Below are 20,542 nucleotides of genomic sequence, written 5' to 3'. Positions count from 1 at the left end.
CTCTCTTGTACCTCCCCCCCACCACACACCCCCCATCCCACCCACCTAGGTCAAAACAGAGCACTGAGCGGAGCTCCCTGCACTATACATCAGGTTCCCAGTAGCTATCTGTTTTACACATGGCAGTGTGTATATGTCAATCTCAATCCCCCAGTTCATCCCATACCCTCTCCCCCACCGCATGTCCACACGTCCATTCTCTACATCTGTGTCTCTATTCCTGCCTTGCAAATAGGTTCATCTGTACCATTTTTCTAGATTCCACATATATGCATTAATATACAATATTTGTTTTTCTCTGACTTACTTCACTCTGTACGACAGACTCTAGGTCCATCCACGTCTTTTGACTGAATACACTCTAAATGAAATTTTTATTTCCTAGACAGACCAAAGCACGTTGGTGAGGTAGTATGACATTGCTACTTCTGCTTCCCTAATAGACGTTTAATGAGACTAAGAAGTTCCAAACAAGCCCATTCCCCATTGCTAACAGTTGTCTTCAATGTGAGGGCAAGTGACACAACATTGTAAAGCAACTATACTCCAACAAAAATTAATTTAAAAAAAACAAAATCAAAGTAAGGGCAAGTAAAATCTAACTGAGGTAAATGCCAGAGGCCACTGCAACTGAGAGTAAAATCAGCATGTCACTGTTGGTGACAACCAAGAATTGTCTATTTACGCTGTAGAAGCAGTTTCACAAAAGATCTATTAATGGGATCATTAGTGCAAAATCGTTATAAACTGTTGAAATTATCCAGACATAACAAAGCCAATGATTACTAAAATTTAACAAAATTTTAAAAGATAAGCATAAGTAGCCTAACAGAATAGAAAACAATCTACTACATTGATTGGCACTAAATAGTTTTCTTGAGAGTGTTCACATATATTATTCAATTATATTCTTAGAATAATGTGTTGGTGCACCTCTGAAGCAGGCAATTTGACTCCCATTTACAGACAAGGAAACTGAAGTTCAGAAAGAGTTAAAACAACTCTTGTATGGGGGATCTAAACAGTATAACATACTATAAATTCTAACTCTTCAATTCATTAAAGTCAATTTGAGTTAAATATTCTCTGATAGAGATTTTTCCATTACATTTAACTTACTTGCTTAGATTCCTGGCCATTTTCATAGAAAGCAAATAAATTACCTGGCTGAACACAGAGCAAGAGCAAATAAATCTCTAAGAAAACCTAAGTCATAACTCTCAAGGTTAATTTATTTTTTTAATTGGGTTTATTTTTTAAAAGATGTCAATGAAAATTAAAATGGTGCTGCAACGTGAAAATTTAGAATTTTGCAGGAAAAACTAGAAAATGACAAGAATATTATATAAAATAGCAATAGGCAATTGGATTGCTAATCACATTCACTGGGATAATGGTAAAGATCTGCAACCCAAGAAAAAATAACATTAATTTTTTTTAATCATGAAATTAACTGGCATGTGGAAAAACAAGATATGTTTTCCACAAGCAAAAATCTTTAATTCATTTATGTATGTTATCACTCAAAAATGGTAAAAATCACAAAACTTTTAAACTGCTTATTAAAGTAAATTCATAGAAAGAAAAACATGTAATTCTGCACAGAGCTAGAAAGAAAAGAAATATAATTCTCAGGAAAATTACAGGATAAAGAAAGATAATTACATAGCAAACATCTGTTATGTTATCTTGCTCCCTATTATTTCTCCAACTTCTTCCCCTATATAATTCTGTGACCCAATCCCCCTACACACAACTTCTTATTGGTCTTACTATTCTCTAGGCCTGGAATGCCCTTCCCCACATAGCTACGTGGCTCACCTCCTTACTTCCTTCAGGTCTTTTCTCAAAACCTTCTCAGTGAAGTCTTCCCTGATCATCCCATCAAGTTTCAATATTCCCCATATATCATATGCCCTCTTCCCTACTTTGTTTCTTTTTCTTCTTAGCACTTCATTACTTTCTAACCTACAATTATTTATCTTGTCTACCAGATGTAAGTTCCATGAGGCCAGGGATTTTTATCTGGTTACTGCTATATACCTAGTTCCTAGGAAAGTAGATTGCATTAAGTACGTGCCTGATAAACATTTGTTTGATAAATTGAACGAATCTCCAGTTATGAGGTGAAATTATTAAAATAAATAAAGTTGAAAGACCATAAAGAAGGAATGAGAAAGGTAAGCTGGGAATGTGTTACTTGACTTGACAAAATGAAAAAATAATGTATAGCATAAAAGAATTTTTAGGGACTTCCCTGGTGGTCGAGTGGTTAAAACTCTGCACTTTCAGTGCAGGGGGTGCAGGTTCAACCCCTGGTCGGGAAACTAAGATCCTACATGACGGGTTGCGTGGCCAAAATAAAAAGAATTTTTAGATGGCAAAGAAAAGCAAAGGATTTTTGTTTTAGAAAAGTGTAGTAGCTACCTCTAAATGTACGTTTAGTAAAATGCTTATTAACATCAGAAAGACTTTTTATTTTTAAATCTATAGTTCTTTTATTATGTTATCCAGAGGATAAGAAGAGAAAGTTATTCTTTCTTTAAAAAGACCATAAAGGAGATGTTTTAAGGGAATATAAATGCATAAGAAAATAGAATCTGCTTAAAAGCCCAGAACTTAAAATTTTATGCAAAATGTGTCATGATTGTTCTATACCTATAAAAAAACAGAACTTACATTTGACTTCAAATAATTTGAAAAGTTCAAAAAAGATCCAAAGAGAAACTTCTCAGAATATTTTATTTGTATAACCTCTATAAATACATAATATTCTCTCCATGTACAGATATGAGGAGAGTTAAAGAATACTTTTAATAGACATTTCCAAACTGGTTCTCAAAGCCACTCAAATCATTTCTCCCTACAAAATTTCTTCTGGCTTTGAGGGAGAAAAAAAAAAAAAAAGGTGAAACAAATTGCAAATATCATTAAAACTGATCATGAAAAGTTGTGATTTCTCTCATATGTAACTTTATAATCCCAAATATCTATTCCATTATGTCACTCATGAAACTCTTTATCCTAGCTTTAGCTTCTATTTTTTCACAGCTGCCCTACTTACTAAAAGTGACAATTTAAATAAAGGAGCAATTTATTATTCACAGAATTTACACAACTCTGTACTCAGACTGATTCATAAGTCTAAAGGAATCTGGAAAAAAAAAAAAAGACAATCAAGGTGAATCCAAAAAAACAACAAAAAAAGAAAGGAACCTGGTTATGACCTAAGACACTTGCAAATTCATTTGCAAAATCAATAAAATAAGCTGACATTAAAAAAAATTAATCTGTATCATACAATTTTGACATTAATTATGAAAAGTATTTTAGAGTAGACCCCAGAAGAAAGTCATACGTATTCCTTTACAATTTATAAGATATATTTTAAATGTCATAAAATACCTGAACAATTTCATATTACCCAGTTTGATGTTTACAATTCATTCTATTCAACGGAAGACAAATGTTTCCTATATTCATTAAGCTATTCATTGCAGTGTTATCCATAATAGCAAAAAGTTAGAAACAAATTATTTAGCATATTAAGGAAATGGTTAAGTAAATGCTGGAATATAAATTCAATGTGGTGTTATGTAGCCATTAAAATAATGGGACTTACTAGAAGAACTTGGGAAAATGTTTGACAGTGTTAACTCAACAAAAGCACAGTATGTAAAAAAAAATTAATTAGAGCGTAACTATGAAAAATACATATACGTATGGAAAAAAAACTGTAAAATGGTAATTGTTTAAGTACCGGGATTATAAGTGAATATTCCTCTACCCAGTTTACTATCATGTTGTTGCACTGTTTTTCAATAAAATAAGGAAAAAAGAAGCAAATTGCTCAGTCTATATTATAAATTTATCATTTATTCACTTATTCATGCATTCAACTATTTCTTGAGCACCTATTACGTGCTAGACATTGTTTTAGACTCTGGGGATACAATGGCCAACCAGACAGACAAAGACACTGCCCTCACAGAACTTACATTGTAGTATGGGAATTAAGTAAACAAGGAAATTTTAGATAGTGGAAAATGCAATGAAGAAAAGAATAATGGGAAAGAGTAAGCAGGGTAGTGGGGAGAAAGTCTACTTTCAATGGGTGGTCTGGGAAGACCTCTTTGAGGAAAGGATATTTGAACTGAGATCTGAATGATGAAAAAGCACTGGCTACACAACAATGTGGAGGAAGAGAGTTCAAGCTGGCACTTATTAATAATTCAAATCTCAGCTCAAATATCCCCAATTCCTAGTACAAAGACCCTAAGGCAGAAATGGCTTAGAACGTTGAAGGGTTAGAAGGAAAGATGAGAGTGGTCTTCAAATGAAGTCACAGTGGTAGGTAAGACATCACCAGGGCCACCTATGCCATAGTACAGAGCTCAGACTTTGTTCTGATTGCAATGGGCAGCCATTGACAAGTACACAGATAAATTATTTGGGTACTTTATTAGCATTCTTTATCAACAGAAGTCATATCTGTATAACACAAAATATTGAGCACGAAGTATGTCCTGGGTTAGAAAGAACAGCACTGTAACAGTCCACAGCCTGGGCCAGTAATTTGCAAGGCAGATTAGAGTGAAGTAAAGCTGCCATAGAAACACAGAATAAGGTCCTGGCAGTTAAGGGGCTGCACTCTGAGCAAGAACATGAATTACTAAGATTTAGTAATATTAATCCTGAAGCCAGAAGCAGAATTTCCAGGTAAGAAAAGAGCAGCCTGGGTCACAAAGAAAAAACACAGTCTGGACAAGAACAATTTATTTACGGACACACTGGTTAGGAAATATTACCAGATTCCTTAAGTAAGAACAGGCAAGTCTTTAACTTGTGTATATACTAAATGACACAATGCCCCTTATCGAGGTAAATTCAATTACTTGCAATAACTTTTCATCTTTATTAATCTCAAGTATAAAAAAAAATCTCTTTGAGAACTGCCAACACTGCTGCTGGATCAGGTGAATCCTCCATGATTAAAGATCCTCATGACCAGAGAGTCCAAAAACTGGTAAGCAACATCTACTAAAAAACTATCTATAAAAGCTTATTTCTTCCTCCGTGTGCATTGTACAACAAATGCTCCTTAAAAGGTTGGGGGAAGGGTAAAGCTCAATAATAAATAACAATAAATAATAAGTTCCTTAACTACAGCCAGAATTATATAAGGCACCCTTAGTAAAAAAAAAAAAAAAAATGTAGAACACAGTCATTTACAAACAACCGTTTTTGCCTCATAAAACGAATAATTTTAACTATCTTGCTTCTCTGTAAAGAAAATTATTTTATTTTATCTAGAAATAAACTAAGATTTTTTGTTTGCTTCTAAAGTTGGCCAGAATTCTTAAGACTACTGTCTTCCTCTTTAAGCCTTATGTTCACATGTGTCAATTGTATTTTAGCTCTCTGGTCAATATGTCCTTTTTCTTTGTGTCACCCAATATTTTCTAATATATTACTTTGTCTTCCATGAGTAAAAGGTCAATATCAAAAGTGTCAGTTAAAATTCATGCAATGCTAAGTTTGGTCAGAAGGAAATGCTTATTTTTGGTTCTAATGTTTTTTTATCATCTATATTGGGAAAAGAAAATTTGTTCCTCTAACAGCATTTTAGAATCTAAAAATAATGGAGCTTCTCAAAATGATTTTTTCTAAATTTCTTTAAAAAGTTTAAACAACTTTTAAAATAAAAACATAAGCATTATAAATTTCTAATTGTACATGTAGAATTCCAATAGCCAATTCTTTAAAGTTTGCTACTTTTGAGTTTAAAATTACCATTTCTTCATTTTTCAAAATGCTTTTATAACTACCAGCAATTTTGTTTTTCCTCAAATGCTTTACTTATAAAGTCATGAAATCTGATTAACAAAATAAATGTTCCGTGTCAAGATTTATGGCATTTACCTTCTGCAGTATCTAGAAAGACTAGCTTAAATGTTTTGAAATTTTTACAAATAATCTTTTTTTAATATTTAACTAAAATATACCTCTTATAATTATTCCAATTTGCTCAACAGTTAGAAAGTTATTAATGTTCTATTTATCAATATATTATATGATAGAAATTATTAACATTTTCTAAATCAATATCCATTTTTTTAAATAATCAGTTTTAAGTAAACTATTTTCCAACATGAATTGCATCTTTTTATTGTTCCATTTCTTATCTCATCTAATAAGTTAGTCCTAGATCACTGGGCAAACTGAAACAAGTCACATTTTTTGTCATTTTTTAAAAATATAATCACAGGTATCTTTGAATTTTATTATAATCGTTTAAATTTATTTAACTACCTTGGCATCCTTTAAATAGGAACTTAATGCTGAAAATGCAACAAACAGCTGTAACAACATGAAACTTCACTTTCTTTAGATTCACTCTATGTAAACTATATTTTGTTTCATTTTTCACTTAAACATTCCATATAATTAATTAAATACTCTAAAATTCTCAGGGTACTGATTTGGTAGTACTAAGTTAGAAGACTTAACAATATATATAGTACTTATTTTCCATTCTTTTTCACTGCTTAAAACTCTGTACTCTTGGATCTCCTAAGTCAAAATAATGATATGCAATATTATAAAAATAAACCATTTAACATATTCCAGGACCAAAAGCAGGGCAAAATTCAAAGAATCTAGATTACAAATATTGCTTTTATTGTTACACCTACCTGTTGCAAACAGTTGTAACCGTACATAAATGAGAATATAAGTTCAATCTATTCTATTTACCTGTCAATTTGGGATTGAGACAACAAGTATTAAAACAACTTTCTAAAAAATCCTGACTGTAATGGTGTTATACATGTCAGATAATAAAGTACTATACCTCAGGGCTTTAGAAATTACAAAAAAATCATTAAACTGATCATTACTATTATATCACATATGTATACTTTTTTGTTTGATATAACACTCCAACTAAACATGTTTGTCTCAAATTGAGGAAAGCCAATGAAAGGGTTGATCAATCACAGGATGATCTGAATAGCAAGCTGGCTAAAAAAAGCTTATCAAGAATACAATTATTGAGTAGTTAATAAAACAAAGTAAATAGTTTTAAATTAATAAAAGTCAGCCTTTACAGAGTGCTTTAAAGCATACCAAAATGCTTTTCACTGACTTGTCTCATTATCTCACAAATACACAAGTGGAAAAAAGGTGGGCAGTAATAAAGAATTAGGATTTCACTAGATAAGACTTTTATCAGATAACTAGTTGGCAAAAATTATAAGCACTCATTATTTGCAACAATAACTTAATTAGAGGACTTTCATGGAATGGGTATTTCAACAACCATTTTAAAAGAAAGGAGGAAAGTTGTTACATTGTTACAAGTATAGATAATTTTTTAAAAAGTGGAAGAGTGAGTCATAATGGTGGCGGTGGTGAGGAAAGAGACAAAGAAAAAAAATAGCAATTAAATTTGCTCTGGGAGAGGAGAAGGAATGGAAAAGTACAAGGAAATAAATAAGTATAGATTGTATAATAGAATCTTGTAGAGAATCATTCAGGGATTTAAGAAAAAGGGCTCTCATAGCTGAAATGGTAGATAATGAAAATAGCTTTAGAAGCAACATTTAAGAATATATATAGAACAGAATATATCTATAGAACAGAAGCATAATTATAAAGAAATACCTTCTGTTTTCCTTTTAGTTCTGTTTATTTTTTAAACGTAATAAATATTTAAGAAAATAAAACTGCATTTTTATTATTAATTTAAAAAATTGATTATTTCACGTTTTATCTTATTTTTCTTATTGGAATTTTCATTTTGATTCTTGTGACGGTCATAATCTACTCACATTCTTCTCTTACCTTACTTAATGATTTTTAAAATCTTTATTCAATTATTATCTTTCTCTAATTGCATTTTACTTTCAAATTATGACTTCTAAATAGCCCTCAATCTGTAGGTGGCTCAAAAATCTAGATTTAAAAAATACACACTAAGTGAAACACAATATGCTTAAAATAATTAACAAATCTATATAAACAAATCTATATAAATATATATAAAGCTACTAATTCTGAAAATATGACCCTTGAAAGTCAAAAGCAGCAACTCTACATTGTAATTTTACTTTCCAAACATATGTATTGACATGGAATTATGAATTCATTAAACCTTTCTCAAAAATTTATACACAAAGTTTAAAAAGTCTGAAAACACAACATTAAGTTAAGCCATGCCAGTACAATATTAAAATAATTAAGTGAAAAGTGGGGAAAATCAGGCAAACACACTAGTTCTCAAACATGTCTCTCCAAAACAATACTTCAGCTGAAACCAGCCTTTCTTTAAAAATCACCCTATTTAGTCACTGTCTGATCAGAATTAAAATTACAGGGCCTTGCGACATCTCCCTGGCTTGGGATGTTGATAGTCAGGGCGGATAAAGCATGCTGACAGAGGGCAGTGGTCAGAGGGTATATGGGAACTCTGTACTTTCCACTCAATTTTGTTGTGAGCCTAAAACTGCTCTTAAAAATAAAGTCTATTAATAATAATAATTTAAAAATTGAACCGTCCAAAATATAATTCTAGAAATTTGGGTTGTTATTTAACAATAATAAGATGATGGCAAGGGATATATGTTCTGAAATGTGTGGAAATGCTAAAGCTAAAGTAATTTTTTACCTTCCAAAAGGACATTTTCCATTAAAATATAAACTATAGATAAATTCTTAACTTTAAGAAAAGAATGGCAGATCTGTGAAGCTTCAGAGAATCCTGAAATATTGATACATTCTAAAAGAGCTCAGAAAAAAATTTTTGAATGCAAATGATTAAAATTGTTCCAAATTAATTTTCGAAAGACTAAACCATGAATTGGTTTTGGCTGTAAAGACAAAGAGATTTTTTCTGTTACAAATAATAAAAAGAATACATGTGATTAACTGCTCCAATTTAATGTATTTGTTTGCGTGTGCAATTTCTGGTGACTCAGATGTGCAAACACACTAATGGCTTAATTATCTACATTCCTTAATGAAAAAGGGAGATGGAAAGAAAAAAAGAAAGTTCTGCTTGGCTGCTTCTGTGGGACAACCTCATTTACTCCTGCCCCTCTTCTCCCCAGCTAGGATGGAAAATGGAGAAAAAAGGAGAGAGGCAATAAATAAAGACATAAATATGGAAGCAACCTAAATGTCCATCGACAAATGAATGAACAAGGAAAATGTGGTATATATACAATGGAATATTATTTATCCATAAAAGAAGGAACTCCTGTCACTTGTAGCAACATGGATGGACCTTGAGGGCATTATGCTAAGAAATAAGTCAGACAGAGAAAGACAAATACCATATGAGATTCCTTATATGTGGAATCTAAAAAAACTCCTAGATACAGAGATCAGAGGTGGGAAGTGGGAGTGGGTGAAATGGGTGAAAGTGATTAACAGGTACAAACTTCCAGTTATAAAAACATAAGTCTTGGGGATGTAATGTACAGCATGGTGACTATAGTTAATAAGACGACTGTATGGTGTATTTGAAAGTTGCTTAGAGAGAAGATCTTACAAGTTTTCATCATGAGGGGAAAAAAGGGTAACTATGTGTGGAAATGCATGTTAACTAGACTTATTGTGATCACATTTCACAATATATCCATATATTGAATCATTATGTTGTAGACCTGAAACTAACGTTATATGTCAATTATATCTCAATTTTTTAAAAAGACACAAATAAAAGAAAAAGAGAAGAAAAAGGGAAGAGATCCAAGAAAAGAAAAAAAAAAAGGGCCAATTGCTTTCTTCTTTCCCAGCACTAGCAATAACAAGGAAAAAGACAAGGAGTAGAAAAAAAAAGAGTATTCCTTAAAGTTCATGTTTCTTGTCCCTTCTCCTTCCCCAACCCTCATCATCACTGCCTTAAAGTTGCATATTCCATATTCCTACCATATGATACAGTTCAGGGTCTGGGAAGAAATCCCTCCTCCTGGGAGGGTTGGTGTGGAAAGGGAATGGTAGGGATAGAGGTGGAACACGAAACACATTTAGCATTCCATGAAACAAAGAAACTCTAAATGTGTTTTCACACAGTCATAAACTAAGCTTACATGCTACAGTGCTGTGCTTCAGAAACATTATAAGATGATAAGGTTTTTGTGGATCACCCTGGAATCCACATGCCCTTTAACATAGTTTCTGCAAAAATTAATGCATAAATAAAATTGTTATAATATATATATATAATTCACATGTGAATGTAATATAATAAACATAATTTATATAAACAAATATAATTTAAAAATCCATTTACAACTTGAGAATGATCTATATATTTAAAAACTATAGTAAAGATACCTATCTTCCCCACAAGAAGCCAGTGTCAGCTAGAGCCCAGGACAATGATAAGGTGTTCAAATAGGAATCAGGACCATGGAGATGAAAAACAGAAAAGCTTTCAATTCAGCAACACAGGGTAACAATGAAAAATACTGCTCTAGGAAGGAAAGCCAAGACTACTCTAAAAAGGGAGAATGCAACCTACCTGTAGAGATAAATAAGGACCCTGGACTAGGAATATTTTAGAGTCCACTGGATAAAGAGAATTCACACTGCAGAAGAGTGGTAAACAAGACTTAGCTACATTCTACATGCGCCTGACTTGCTTTTCACAGTTCGTTCTCTTTAAATCCTCATCCTTGACTTTTTTTTTATCATAAACAGGAGTTGCCCAAGTGTTAAGAGTTGTTAAGATTGAATAAGTGTAGGGAGACAGGTGACAAGTAAGGTTAAGGCTGTAGCCTTAAGACACTGTGCCAACCCTTCAAGTGGTAGCCAATATAAAATCTGGAAGATATGTAAGAATCTAGTATATACAATATATTGAAGTAGTCTTTTCTTGTTTTGGTAATTTACTGCTATACAATATTTCTGGAAAATTATTTCTATTTTATTGCACAGTACACATCTTATTCCATTAAATGCACTTATGGACACATACACAAATCTTCTTTCACACATACATATGTGCAAATACAATTAAACTTCAATATTTCACATTTTTAACTGCAGGACCTATATTTTTCCCCTAGTTCCCAATATGTCCACCTAAATAGAAAGAAGGGTAAGTGAAAAAGGAATTAAAATTCATTCTTGCATTTCCTGTAGTGGTAATTTTGGAGCAATTATGGCCACAACAGACGCATACGATCTGGGTCATTGCCTCTGTGTATATTTTCACTTGCTAATGCTTAAACAGAAAACGGATCTCTAGGGGAACATGGTGATATCTAATTAAATGACTTTCTACCTGTAATCTAGTCCCAAACTGTAGCATAATTTTCACTGAAGAAACTGATGTATGTTTAGACGCTGACTATATGTCTTAAACAGTAGCATAATTTGCCTTGATAATGGCAAATATTTACCACCTCTTTTGTGCCTTCCTAAAGGACTTTCGAGAATTGGTCACATTACTTTAAAAAAGGAAAAGATTGAAAATGATCATTGGTTAAGCTGGAAAATTTCATCATCATTTTTTTTTGGACATACTGTCTCCTAGATTCCCTGAGTAGAAACAATGGCAGCTGTTCTCATCATCAACTTTCTATTTCGTAGTGAATAATCTCACTCTTCTCACTTTTGCATTTTCACTATAGATATCATAGAGACAACTGGAACTATCAAATATACCATAAGGAGCTACCATTTTCATTGCAGTTTGTAGCAAGGAGAAAACAGACAATCGATTTTGTTTTACTCCAATATATATGTTTGCTTGGAGCAAAGAAATGGCTTTTTGCTTCCCATTCTATGGTTAACGTCTAGGAAAGTGATAGTAATCTCCTTACACTGATTCTTGCCCACTACAACAACTTCTAGGTAGGAGGCGAGTTATAAAAAGAATAAGAAATTAAATAAAAAATAATAAGTTATAAGAGAACGGAGAGAGATGGAAAGCATTAAGAAGGCCATGGTAAATAAAATTCACTTCCAGTAGAATTTTTAAATAATAAAATGAAGCAGTCAAAAAGGGATACTAAAACAAACAATCTTACAAGAAAATTAACTTCTAGAAAATAGAAATGCCTAGAGTTGTATCAATACCATGGGATTCTTTACCAAGATGTCCAGAAGAAAATGTTAAAGTCCCTATTGGTTGTTCCATTTCAATATGCAAGTTTACCTGCTAAAAAGTTGAAAAATCAGAAACATTAAGGAATATTTGCAAATAGTTGTGAATAGAAACCCAAAATGTATTAATAATTGAAAAATGCATTTCCTACTCTCCTACTGTGTTGAAATAAAATTTAAGAGCCAATACAATGTTTAAATAAATTTTCATCCGTATATGTAACACAAGGGGCTCTGTGTTCTTATTGCCTGCCATCATTCATGGATAAGAAATGAAAAGTTAAAGGTGATCCAACAGCTCTTTATTCCATGCCACTATGATATTATTTACCAAATTTAGAAGTTACAGCACCTTAAGTACAGAGAAGAAGGGGACAGCAATAACAATCCTCTAATTTGAGGAGTGTTTTATTTCTTACCATGTCTTTTCCACCTATGACCTCTTATTGACATGCTGGTTACTGCATTTCTCGATATTCTAGAGGAAGTTGGTGTGATTTCAACTTGAATACACCTTGTACCCTCCTTACTAGATTTCATGGCACCATGAGGCAATGAAGCCTGTATTGCATTGGCAACCTAAAAAGGAAAAATATAGTTCAAGATTGGCATTAAACAGATGTATTATTATACCCTTAGATAAAACAAGATGTTAAATTCTTTTTTCAATTTGTTTATTGAAGTAGAGCTGATTGACAATGTTGTGTCAACCTCTGCTGTGCAGCAAACTCGCTCAGTTATCCACAGACAGATACATTCTTTATTTATAGTCTCTTCCATTATGGTTTATCCCAGGATATTGAGTATAGTTCCCTGTGTAAGACATTAGGACCATGTTGTTTATCCCAAGATGCTAAATTTTAACAGATTTTTAAAAAGAATAATTCCTTCAAGATCTTTCATAAGATCCTCTAAAATGAGGAGTAAGAACGCAGAAGGAAACATGGTTAAAAATATATGTGATGAAATTTAAAATTCCAAAATACTAAATTATATTTCCAAATGCCTAATGCTAATTAATAAATGCAGCTTGAGCATGTTAATGAGAATATTCTTAGAAGTGAAAATGACTATTCATATCAGGCTAAGACGTTAGCCTAATGAAATTTTCAAATTATATATACCTTTTTCGAGTAACAAATTTTTCCACTATAACAGGAACATGAATCACTGAGTACTGATAATGTATTAATGCACTACAAATGGCTACTTCTCAATTTATAGTTCTAAATTGAGAAATTTTAAATTACAAAATTTACATAAATAAGTGAGACACCTACCAGCAATGGCTCTGGATATAATTCTAGCTGGGCTCTGTATATAATATCATCCAATGCTTTTTGAGCTAGATCCCATTCTCCATTATAACTATAAAATTAAATGAAGTATAATTACTTTAAATTAATTCTATATAACTGAACAAGATATAATGAGAAATTGTTTATCTTTAATAAAGAAAATAATAGATCGTATTAGCACATTGCTTAGCATTCCACCCTCATTAAATATATATTTCTAAATCTTTGAATTCCTTTCAACTGTATCTGAAAGCCTATTAATAGCAAAGAAAATTTTACAGATGTAATTTCTTCTCTAAAGAACATGTCTATTTATAGAACAGATAGCCAAAAAGCTAGGCAATCTCAAAGCACTTTATGCTTTCAAAACAAGTCAGAGCATAATAAATTATATACCTTAGAATAATGTTCAGAACACTGTATGGTCAAACTACTCTGTAACTCCCATGGTTTTTAACGAAAATCTACAACTACTGTGGCTTGCAGCATCCTAAGTAGTTACTTCTTTGCATTCACATAGTCATTTAGAAGTGTACGTGACATATGCTGCAAATATCAGAGATATTGGGAAAAAAGTGCATGTGTATATTAGTTTTCAAAGATATGGCCAAACTCTTCCTAAAAATTGGCTAAATGATGGAACGGACAGAGAAATAACCACTTGCTCATCTGACAACAAAATAAAGAAGTGTGAATTACATCAAGCATGCAAGTGAGGCCTAAAAAATGGAAGCAGCATTGCTCTCACCCTAAAAACAAGATAAAGCCAGGTAATCTACAAAATCATAACTTCTCATGAATCCAACAAGGAGCTAAGGTCACAGGGCAACCAAGTAGCCCGAAACCCAATGGCAGCCAGGTGCCCCTGAAGAGAGTGAGGCCACAATGCAGGTGGGTAAAAAGAATTCAGCTAAACTTTTCAACAAATTTCTAAAAGCCAGGTGTGGGCCAGTACAAAAACTCTGGAAGCAGATACAAGGGGACGTCACACCCACTCATAAGCTCTTCTCCACAAACCACCTTTAGGCACTCATAAGAAAAACTAAGCACAGGGCGGGGGACCAGAGAAAGCTGCTCTTGGTAGTGCAGGCCTGAAGGAGAAGAGTGGCCACCAGAGCAGGAAAGACACCAGACAGATCCAGCCAGACACTTTCAGTGGAACAAAAGTTTAAAGCCTTTGGGGAAAGAGCAGAAAAACCCTTTCACCCCGAGGGCGGAGGTGAAGACCAACTCACTCTCGCTGTGAGGGAGAGAAAAAGAAAAAAAGCCTCTGCATGTAGGGGAGGATCAGGAAATCATCCTATGCTGAGAAGAAGGAAGGCCAGAGGTCTCCTACCACTGGTCCTCCAGTGGCAGGACCACTGAGGAACTCCCACCCAGATAAGCAGGGACATAGGGCCTGCTTAGAACTGAGGCTAGACCTAGACGAGGACAACAGAAAACACCACTTCTCCTCCCTCCCACCCCCAACCAGGCTAGTACACATCTAGAAACATGGAGCAGCACTCTACTGCTGGAGGAGGGGCAAGAACACGGAGAGAGACCCTCTCTGAGGTACAGACACACCCGGAAAGCTAAAAGCTAAGGACGGAGCAAGAGTATTGAGGAAAAACCCTCCAGCAATAAGTAGCAGGTAACATAAAAGGAATTTGGAGTAGGTGGTGCAATATAGGTAATCATAGCAGCAACGAATCCAGTCCCAGCTCACTCCTGCCTACAAAAACTCTACTAGCATCCTAGAAAAGAGGCATATCCATTTCCAGGCATAAATAATATTTATCTCAATCTTTACTGTCCTACCCATGAACAAAATAATGATCAATCAAATATTACAAAGCACACAAAAAGCAAGAAGAAAACAACCCACTATCAAGAGACAAAAACCAACCAAACCAAATTCAGAGATGACTCAGATGTTGTACTTACCTGGGAAATTAAAATAACTGAGATTAATATATTAAATGCTCTAGTGGAAAAGAGGGACAACATGTATGAACTGACGGGTAGTTTAGCAGAGAGATAGAAACTATAAGAAAAAGCCAAATGAAAAGGCTAGAAATAAACACAGTAACAGAGATGAAGAACCCCCTCAGTGGGCTCATTATTAGACTCAACATAGTCAAGGAAAGAATCAATGAACATGAAGATAGATCAACAGAACTTAAACAGAAACACAAAGCAAAAAGGAGAGAAAATAAAATAGATCAGAGCATCTAACAGCTGTGGGACAATACTAATGGTCTAACACAGGGGTCAAGAAACTTTTTTTTAAAGAGCCAGATAGTAAATATTTTGGGCTCGTGGGCCATACAGTCTCCTCTGCAACTAGTCAACTCTGTCACTGTAGCACAAAAGCAACCATAGACAATACATAAACAAACAGATATCACTGCTTTTCAATAAAACTTTTTAAAAACCAGGGAGCATGCCAGATTTGGCCCAAAGATCATAAATTCTGCCTTCAGTTATGAAGCTTATAATCTACCGGGGAAAATTAAGGTTATCAAGTGAATATAATATAACGTATAGTAAGATATGTGTAGTAAGAGAAGTACAAAGTAGTAAAAGAGTGCAAAGAAAAATACTAATATCTCAAGTATCAAGTAAGACTGAGCATCAATATTAGAAATTAATAGCAAATTCATAATAAACTTTGATGAAAGAGGCTCTAAGATGTTTCTCAAGAATTAAAATTTCTGGGGCTTCCCTGGTGGCGCAGTGGTTGGGAGTCCGCCTGCCAACGCAGCGGACGCGGGTTCGTGCCCCGGTCCCGGAAGATCCCACATGCCGCGGAGCGGCTGGGCCCGTAAGGCATAGCCGCTGAGCCTGCGCGTCTGGATGACTGTGCTCTGCAACTGGAGAGGCCACAACAGTGAAAGGCCCGCATACCGCAAAAAAAAAAAAAAAAAAAAAAAAGAATTAAAATTTCTGGAAATGGAAAAGAGAAATTCATTAGGGAAAAAATGCTACTTGGAAATTACAGCAAAAAAAAAATTGAGTAATGAAGAAAGAAACTGTAAGTGTATTTAGGTGTCACTAATTTTCATTCTGTCCCTGAATTAAAGAAAGACGATGAAGTGTTTTAGTTGGTTACAAATTCTTTGGAATATTAAAAGATATGTTTTAAATAATAAAACTATTATCAAGATATTGATTCATATTTTTTTCACAAAAATATGCTGATTGTTTATTGAGATTATAATATAGCAACAATAAAATAACAGACTATAATTTTCCAAAGAGATCAAAGATTAACTTTGTATATGAAATAAACTTACAAGGCAAAATAAATTCCTGTTAACATTTGCACCATGAATCCTGAAGAAACCGGTACCCTGCTACTTATACCTTTGTATTTTCTTACATGTTGTCGAGGATATCCACAAACACAGATTCTAGAAAGACCAAAATAAATATATTTGTAAAATTAGTAAAAATTAAGGTAATTTATTTTTTAACATTTATAAGCCAACAATGTACGAGGTATGCTCTCATAACAAACCAAACAGCAATGAAACAAAGAATCTTTCAAAACAGAACGTTTGTCTGTAACATTTTACTGAGTAAGTTAGACTGGGAAAAAATGTAGAAAGCTGGGGGTATGTTAATATAAAGTAAGTGAACCAGATTATCAGAGTTGGTTCACTAATTTTGATCAATCATTATTACTGACCAAATTATTAATGATTTTTGGTTACCATAAAACCATAAAACATGAAGCTCAGCACTATTCATCATGAATAGATCAGTGGTATGATCCTCTATTCCCAATAAAGTTCTTGACACAAACTGCAGGCTCCAAAAAAGTATTCTAAAATTAGACTCAAACTTCATACAGTATATCTTAATAAATTTCAGATAGATTGAAAATTTTTATGTTAAAATACCATAAGAGGGGACTTCCCTGGTGGCGCAGTGGTTAAGAATCCGCCTGCCAATGCAGGGGATGTGGGTTCGATCCCTCGTCCAGGAAGATCCCACATGCTGCGGAGCAACTAAGCCCATGCGCCACAACTACTCAGCCTGCGCTCTAGAGCGCATGATCCACAACTACTGAGCCCGCGTGCCACAACCACTGAAGCCCGCGCGCCTGGAGCCCGTACTCTGCAATGAGAAGCCCACGCGCTGCAACAAAGTGTAGCCCCCGCTCACCACAACTAGAGAAAGCCCACGTGCAGCAACGAAGACCCAATGCAGCCAAAAAAAAAAAAAAAGTAACATACTATCATTAGGGAGTGAAAAGGAAAGAATAAGAGGAATGTATAATTATCCCCACATTTATTGGGGGGTTTGGATAGCTGGCTGGCTGGTAGTGCCACTAAATCAATTAGGACAAGTAACACATACTGTTTTGGAAGGTGCTAAGTTTCAGATATGTTTATTTTTAGGTATACAATATAGGTATCAGTTTTGTCTGTCATGTCCTCTCTCCCACCCCCAACGTCTTCCATTAATAGTACCTCTATCCCTCTTACCTTTAGGAAGTAGTCACCCCCTATAAAATTAAGTATAACCATGTGATTATGGTGAGGCTGACAATAAAACTGCCTGTGACAAGAGATCGCTACTCTGAGATCTATTTTTCCCTTCTTCCTTTTAATAACATATATAAAGGCACACTCCCCTCCACACTTCCCAACCAATTTTAACTAGAACTATGGCCACCTGCTAGAGACCATATTTCCTAGGCTTCCTTGCATCTAAGTGTGACCATGTGACTAGTTCTAGACAGTGGTCTGTTAACTGAAGTCGTATGACTTCTAGGCTGTACCCTTAAAAGGCAGCTGCTTGCCTTCTACTCTCTCTTTCTCCCTGCTTTCAGGATACAAGGCAGATGTAATAGTAGTGATCCATCACCATACAGACAAGAGTAACACCAGGAATGGTAGAATCCCAAGAAAGAAGGAGCCTGAATACTTTAGAAACAGAGCCAATCTGCCCTCAGACCATCTATCAGCTTGGACTTTTATGTGAAAGAAAAATAACCACTTTATTTAAGTTACCATTATTTCTGTTAAAACAGTCAAACCAAAATTTAACCTGATACAGTACTCTTCCAATAATGCTACTATGCAACTTGGCCCTATAGGGGTTTGTATAAGCTTCAGATGGCACAATCGAAACTTTTGGTGGATTGTTTTTCATAGTGAACCTGGGAGAGATGCTCTTTTTCCTGCGTTCACTAAAGGAAGACAATGTAAGCTTTTAGCTGCCTGTGGTCACTGCTCTTACCACATAGAAGAAGCCTATCTTCAGTAAAAAAAAAAAAGTACAATGCCAACAGATGAAAATGAGGTAAGAGAGAGAGAGGAGAGAATAGCCTGATAACAGTTGAGCCTCTGCATCTAGTTGACCCTGAGGCCAGTTCCATCCCTGCTCTTCCCAAGTACTAACAGCCAAAAATTTTCCCTTTGATATTAGGTAGTTTTACGTAGGTATCAGTCAGTTGCAAGAGAAAGAGTTCTAACTCTTACAAGGTATCTATGGGACATCTTGATGAAGATGTTTACTGAACTGGATACACAGGTTTAGAAATCAGGAAAGAAGTATAGGATTTAAGAAAGAGAATATGGTCAGAAAAATAAGTTATTGCTGTTATTACACAACTTTTAAAAAACAACATTGCCATAGCTCTAGGATGGTCAATCAACTTTTAAATTTACTTTAGGTAAGAACTAGAGAGATAGTTCTCTCAATTCACAAAAGAAATAGGATTCCAGGTTCTCTTGTTTTCTCTACTAACTACCTATAAGGAAATAAGCAGTTATCTGTTAGAGGCTGTATTTACTTCTTTATTCAGAAGTGCAAAGGGTTAGTGTCTTAGTCCGTCTGGGCTGTTATAACAAAATACAACAGACGGAGTAGTTTATAAACAACAAAAATTTATTTCTCATAGTTCTAGAGGCTGGAATCACAAGATCAGGGTATCAGCATGGTCGGGCGAGGGCCCTCTTCAAGGTTGGAGAGTTCTTGTTATATCTTCACATGGCAGAAGAGGAGAGAGAGATCTGGCTAAGAACACTAATCCCATTCTCAAAGGCCCCACCTCCTAATACCATCACATTGCGCATTAAGATTTCAACATAAGAATCTGGGGATGGGGGGAACACAAACATTCAGATCATAGCAGTTAGGGGGTTTTGTTTGTTTGTTTTTTAGCAGTTAGTTTTTAATAACTACTAAAACTTTACCCAAACTGTAGCAAGTGACTTCAGGAATTTTTCATTTATCAATGAAAAATTTTTAAAAAATAAAAACTGAATTATTTCCTTTAATCATAATTTTACTTAATGGATCACAAATCTGAAGTGGAAGAGATCATCTATCATTCGTTCATTGAACAAATAGTTACTAAGTTTTTACTGTATGCCAGGCATTTCTCTTGAACTCTAAGGAGACAGCAGTGAAAAAAACACCAAAGTTCCTGACCTCATGATATTCCAGCAGTTGACAGGCTATACCAAGTGAACAAACAAGGTAATAACAGTGTTATAAGTGCTAAAAGGAAATAAACTGGGGTGGGAAGGTGCTACTATAGAAAAGATGATAATGGAAGATCTCTCCAAGGAGGTAACATTGAGCTGAGACCCAAAATAATCTAGTGCTAGCCAGCTGCAGCATAACTCATAATGGCAACTCTTTACCCTCTTTTCTCCAGTCCTTTTTTTTTTTTTAAATAATTAATTTTTGGCTGCTTTGGTTCTTCGTTGCTGTGCGCGGCTTTCTCTAGTTGCGGTGAGCGGGGGCTACTCTTCGTTGCGGCGCACGGGCTTCTCATTGTGGTGGTTTCTCTTGTTGTGGAGCACGGGCTCTAGGCGCACGGGCTTCAGTAGTTGCGGCACGTGGGCTCAGTAGTTATGGCTCGCGGGCTCTAGAGCACAGGCTCAGTAGTTGTGGTGCACGGGCTTAGTTGCTCCGCGGCATGTGGGATCTTCCCGCACCAGGGATTGAACCCGTGTCCCCTGCACTGGCAGGCAGATTCTTAACCACTGCGCCACCAGGGAAGCCCTCTCCGGTCCTTGCTTTTAATAATTAAGAATTCTGATTTACTCATCAGTACTCTGAATGCTCTCTTCAAAGATATTCTTTTCACATAGATCCTTCACTGAATTTACATAAAACGCAGA

At 34.6% G+C, this 20,542-nt stretch overlaps 1 protein-coding gene across 3 annotated transcripts in view; it reads right to left on the bottom strand.

The window, feature by feature from the left end:
- HYCC1 (hyccin PI4KA lipid kinase complex subunit 1) overlaps positions 1–20,542 on the bottom strand; it is a 182,302-nt gene that overhangs the window by 109,583 nt on the left and 52,177 nt on the right. For all 3 annotated transcript variants that reach the window (XR_012333916.1, XM_033862967.2, XM_019928606.3), the window contains exons 8-10: positions 16,694–16,810; positions 13,398–13,485; positions 12,537–12,696 (exon numbers count right to left, since the gene is read on the bottom strand). Coding sequence is in view for 2 of the 3 variants with exons in the window: in XM_033862967.2 (XP_033718858.1) it covers positions 12,537–12,696; positions 13,398–13,485; positions 16,694–16,810 (365 nt within the window). In the remaining variant the exon portion in view is untranslated. The remainder of the gene's footprint in view (positions 1–12,536; positions 12,697–13,397; positions 13,486–16,693; positions 16,811–20,542) is intronic.

The sequence above is a fragment of the Tursiops truncatus genome, chromosome 9 (assembly GCF_011762595.2).
Source record: "Tursiops truncatus isolate mTurTru1 chromosome 9, mTurTru1.mat.Y, whole genome shotgun sequence".
NCBI classification, from domain to species: Eukaryota; Metazoa; Chordata; class Mammalia; order Artiodactyla; family Delphinidae; genus Tursiops; species Tursiops truncatus.
The sequence above is the reverse complement of the archived record's forward strand: the minus strand, read 5'-3'. Positions and strand labels throughout refer to the sequence as shown.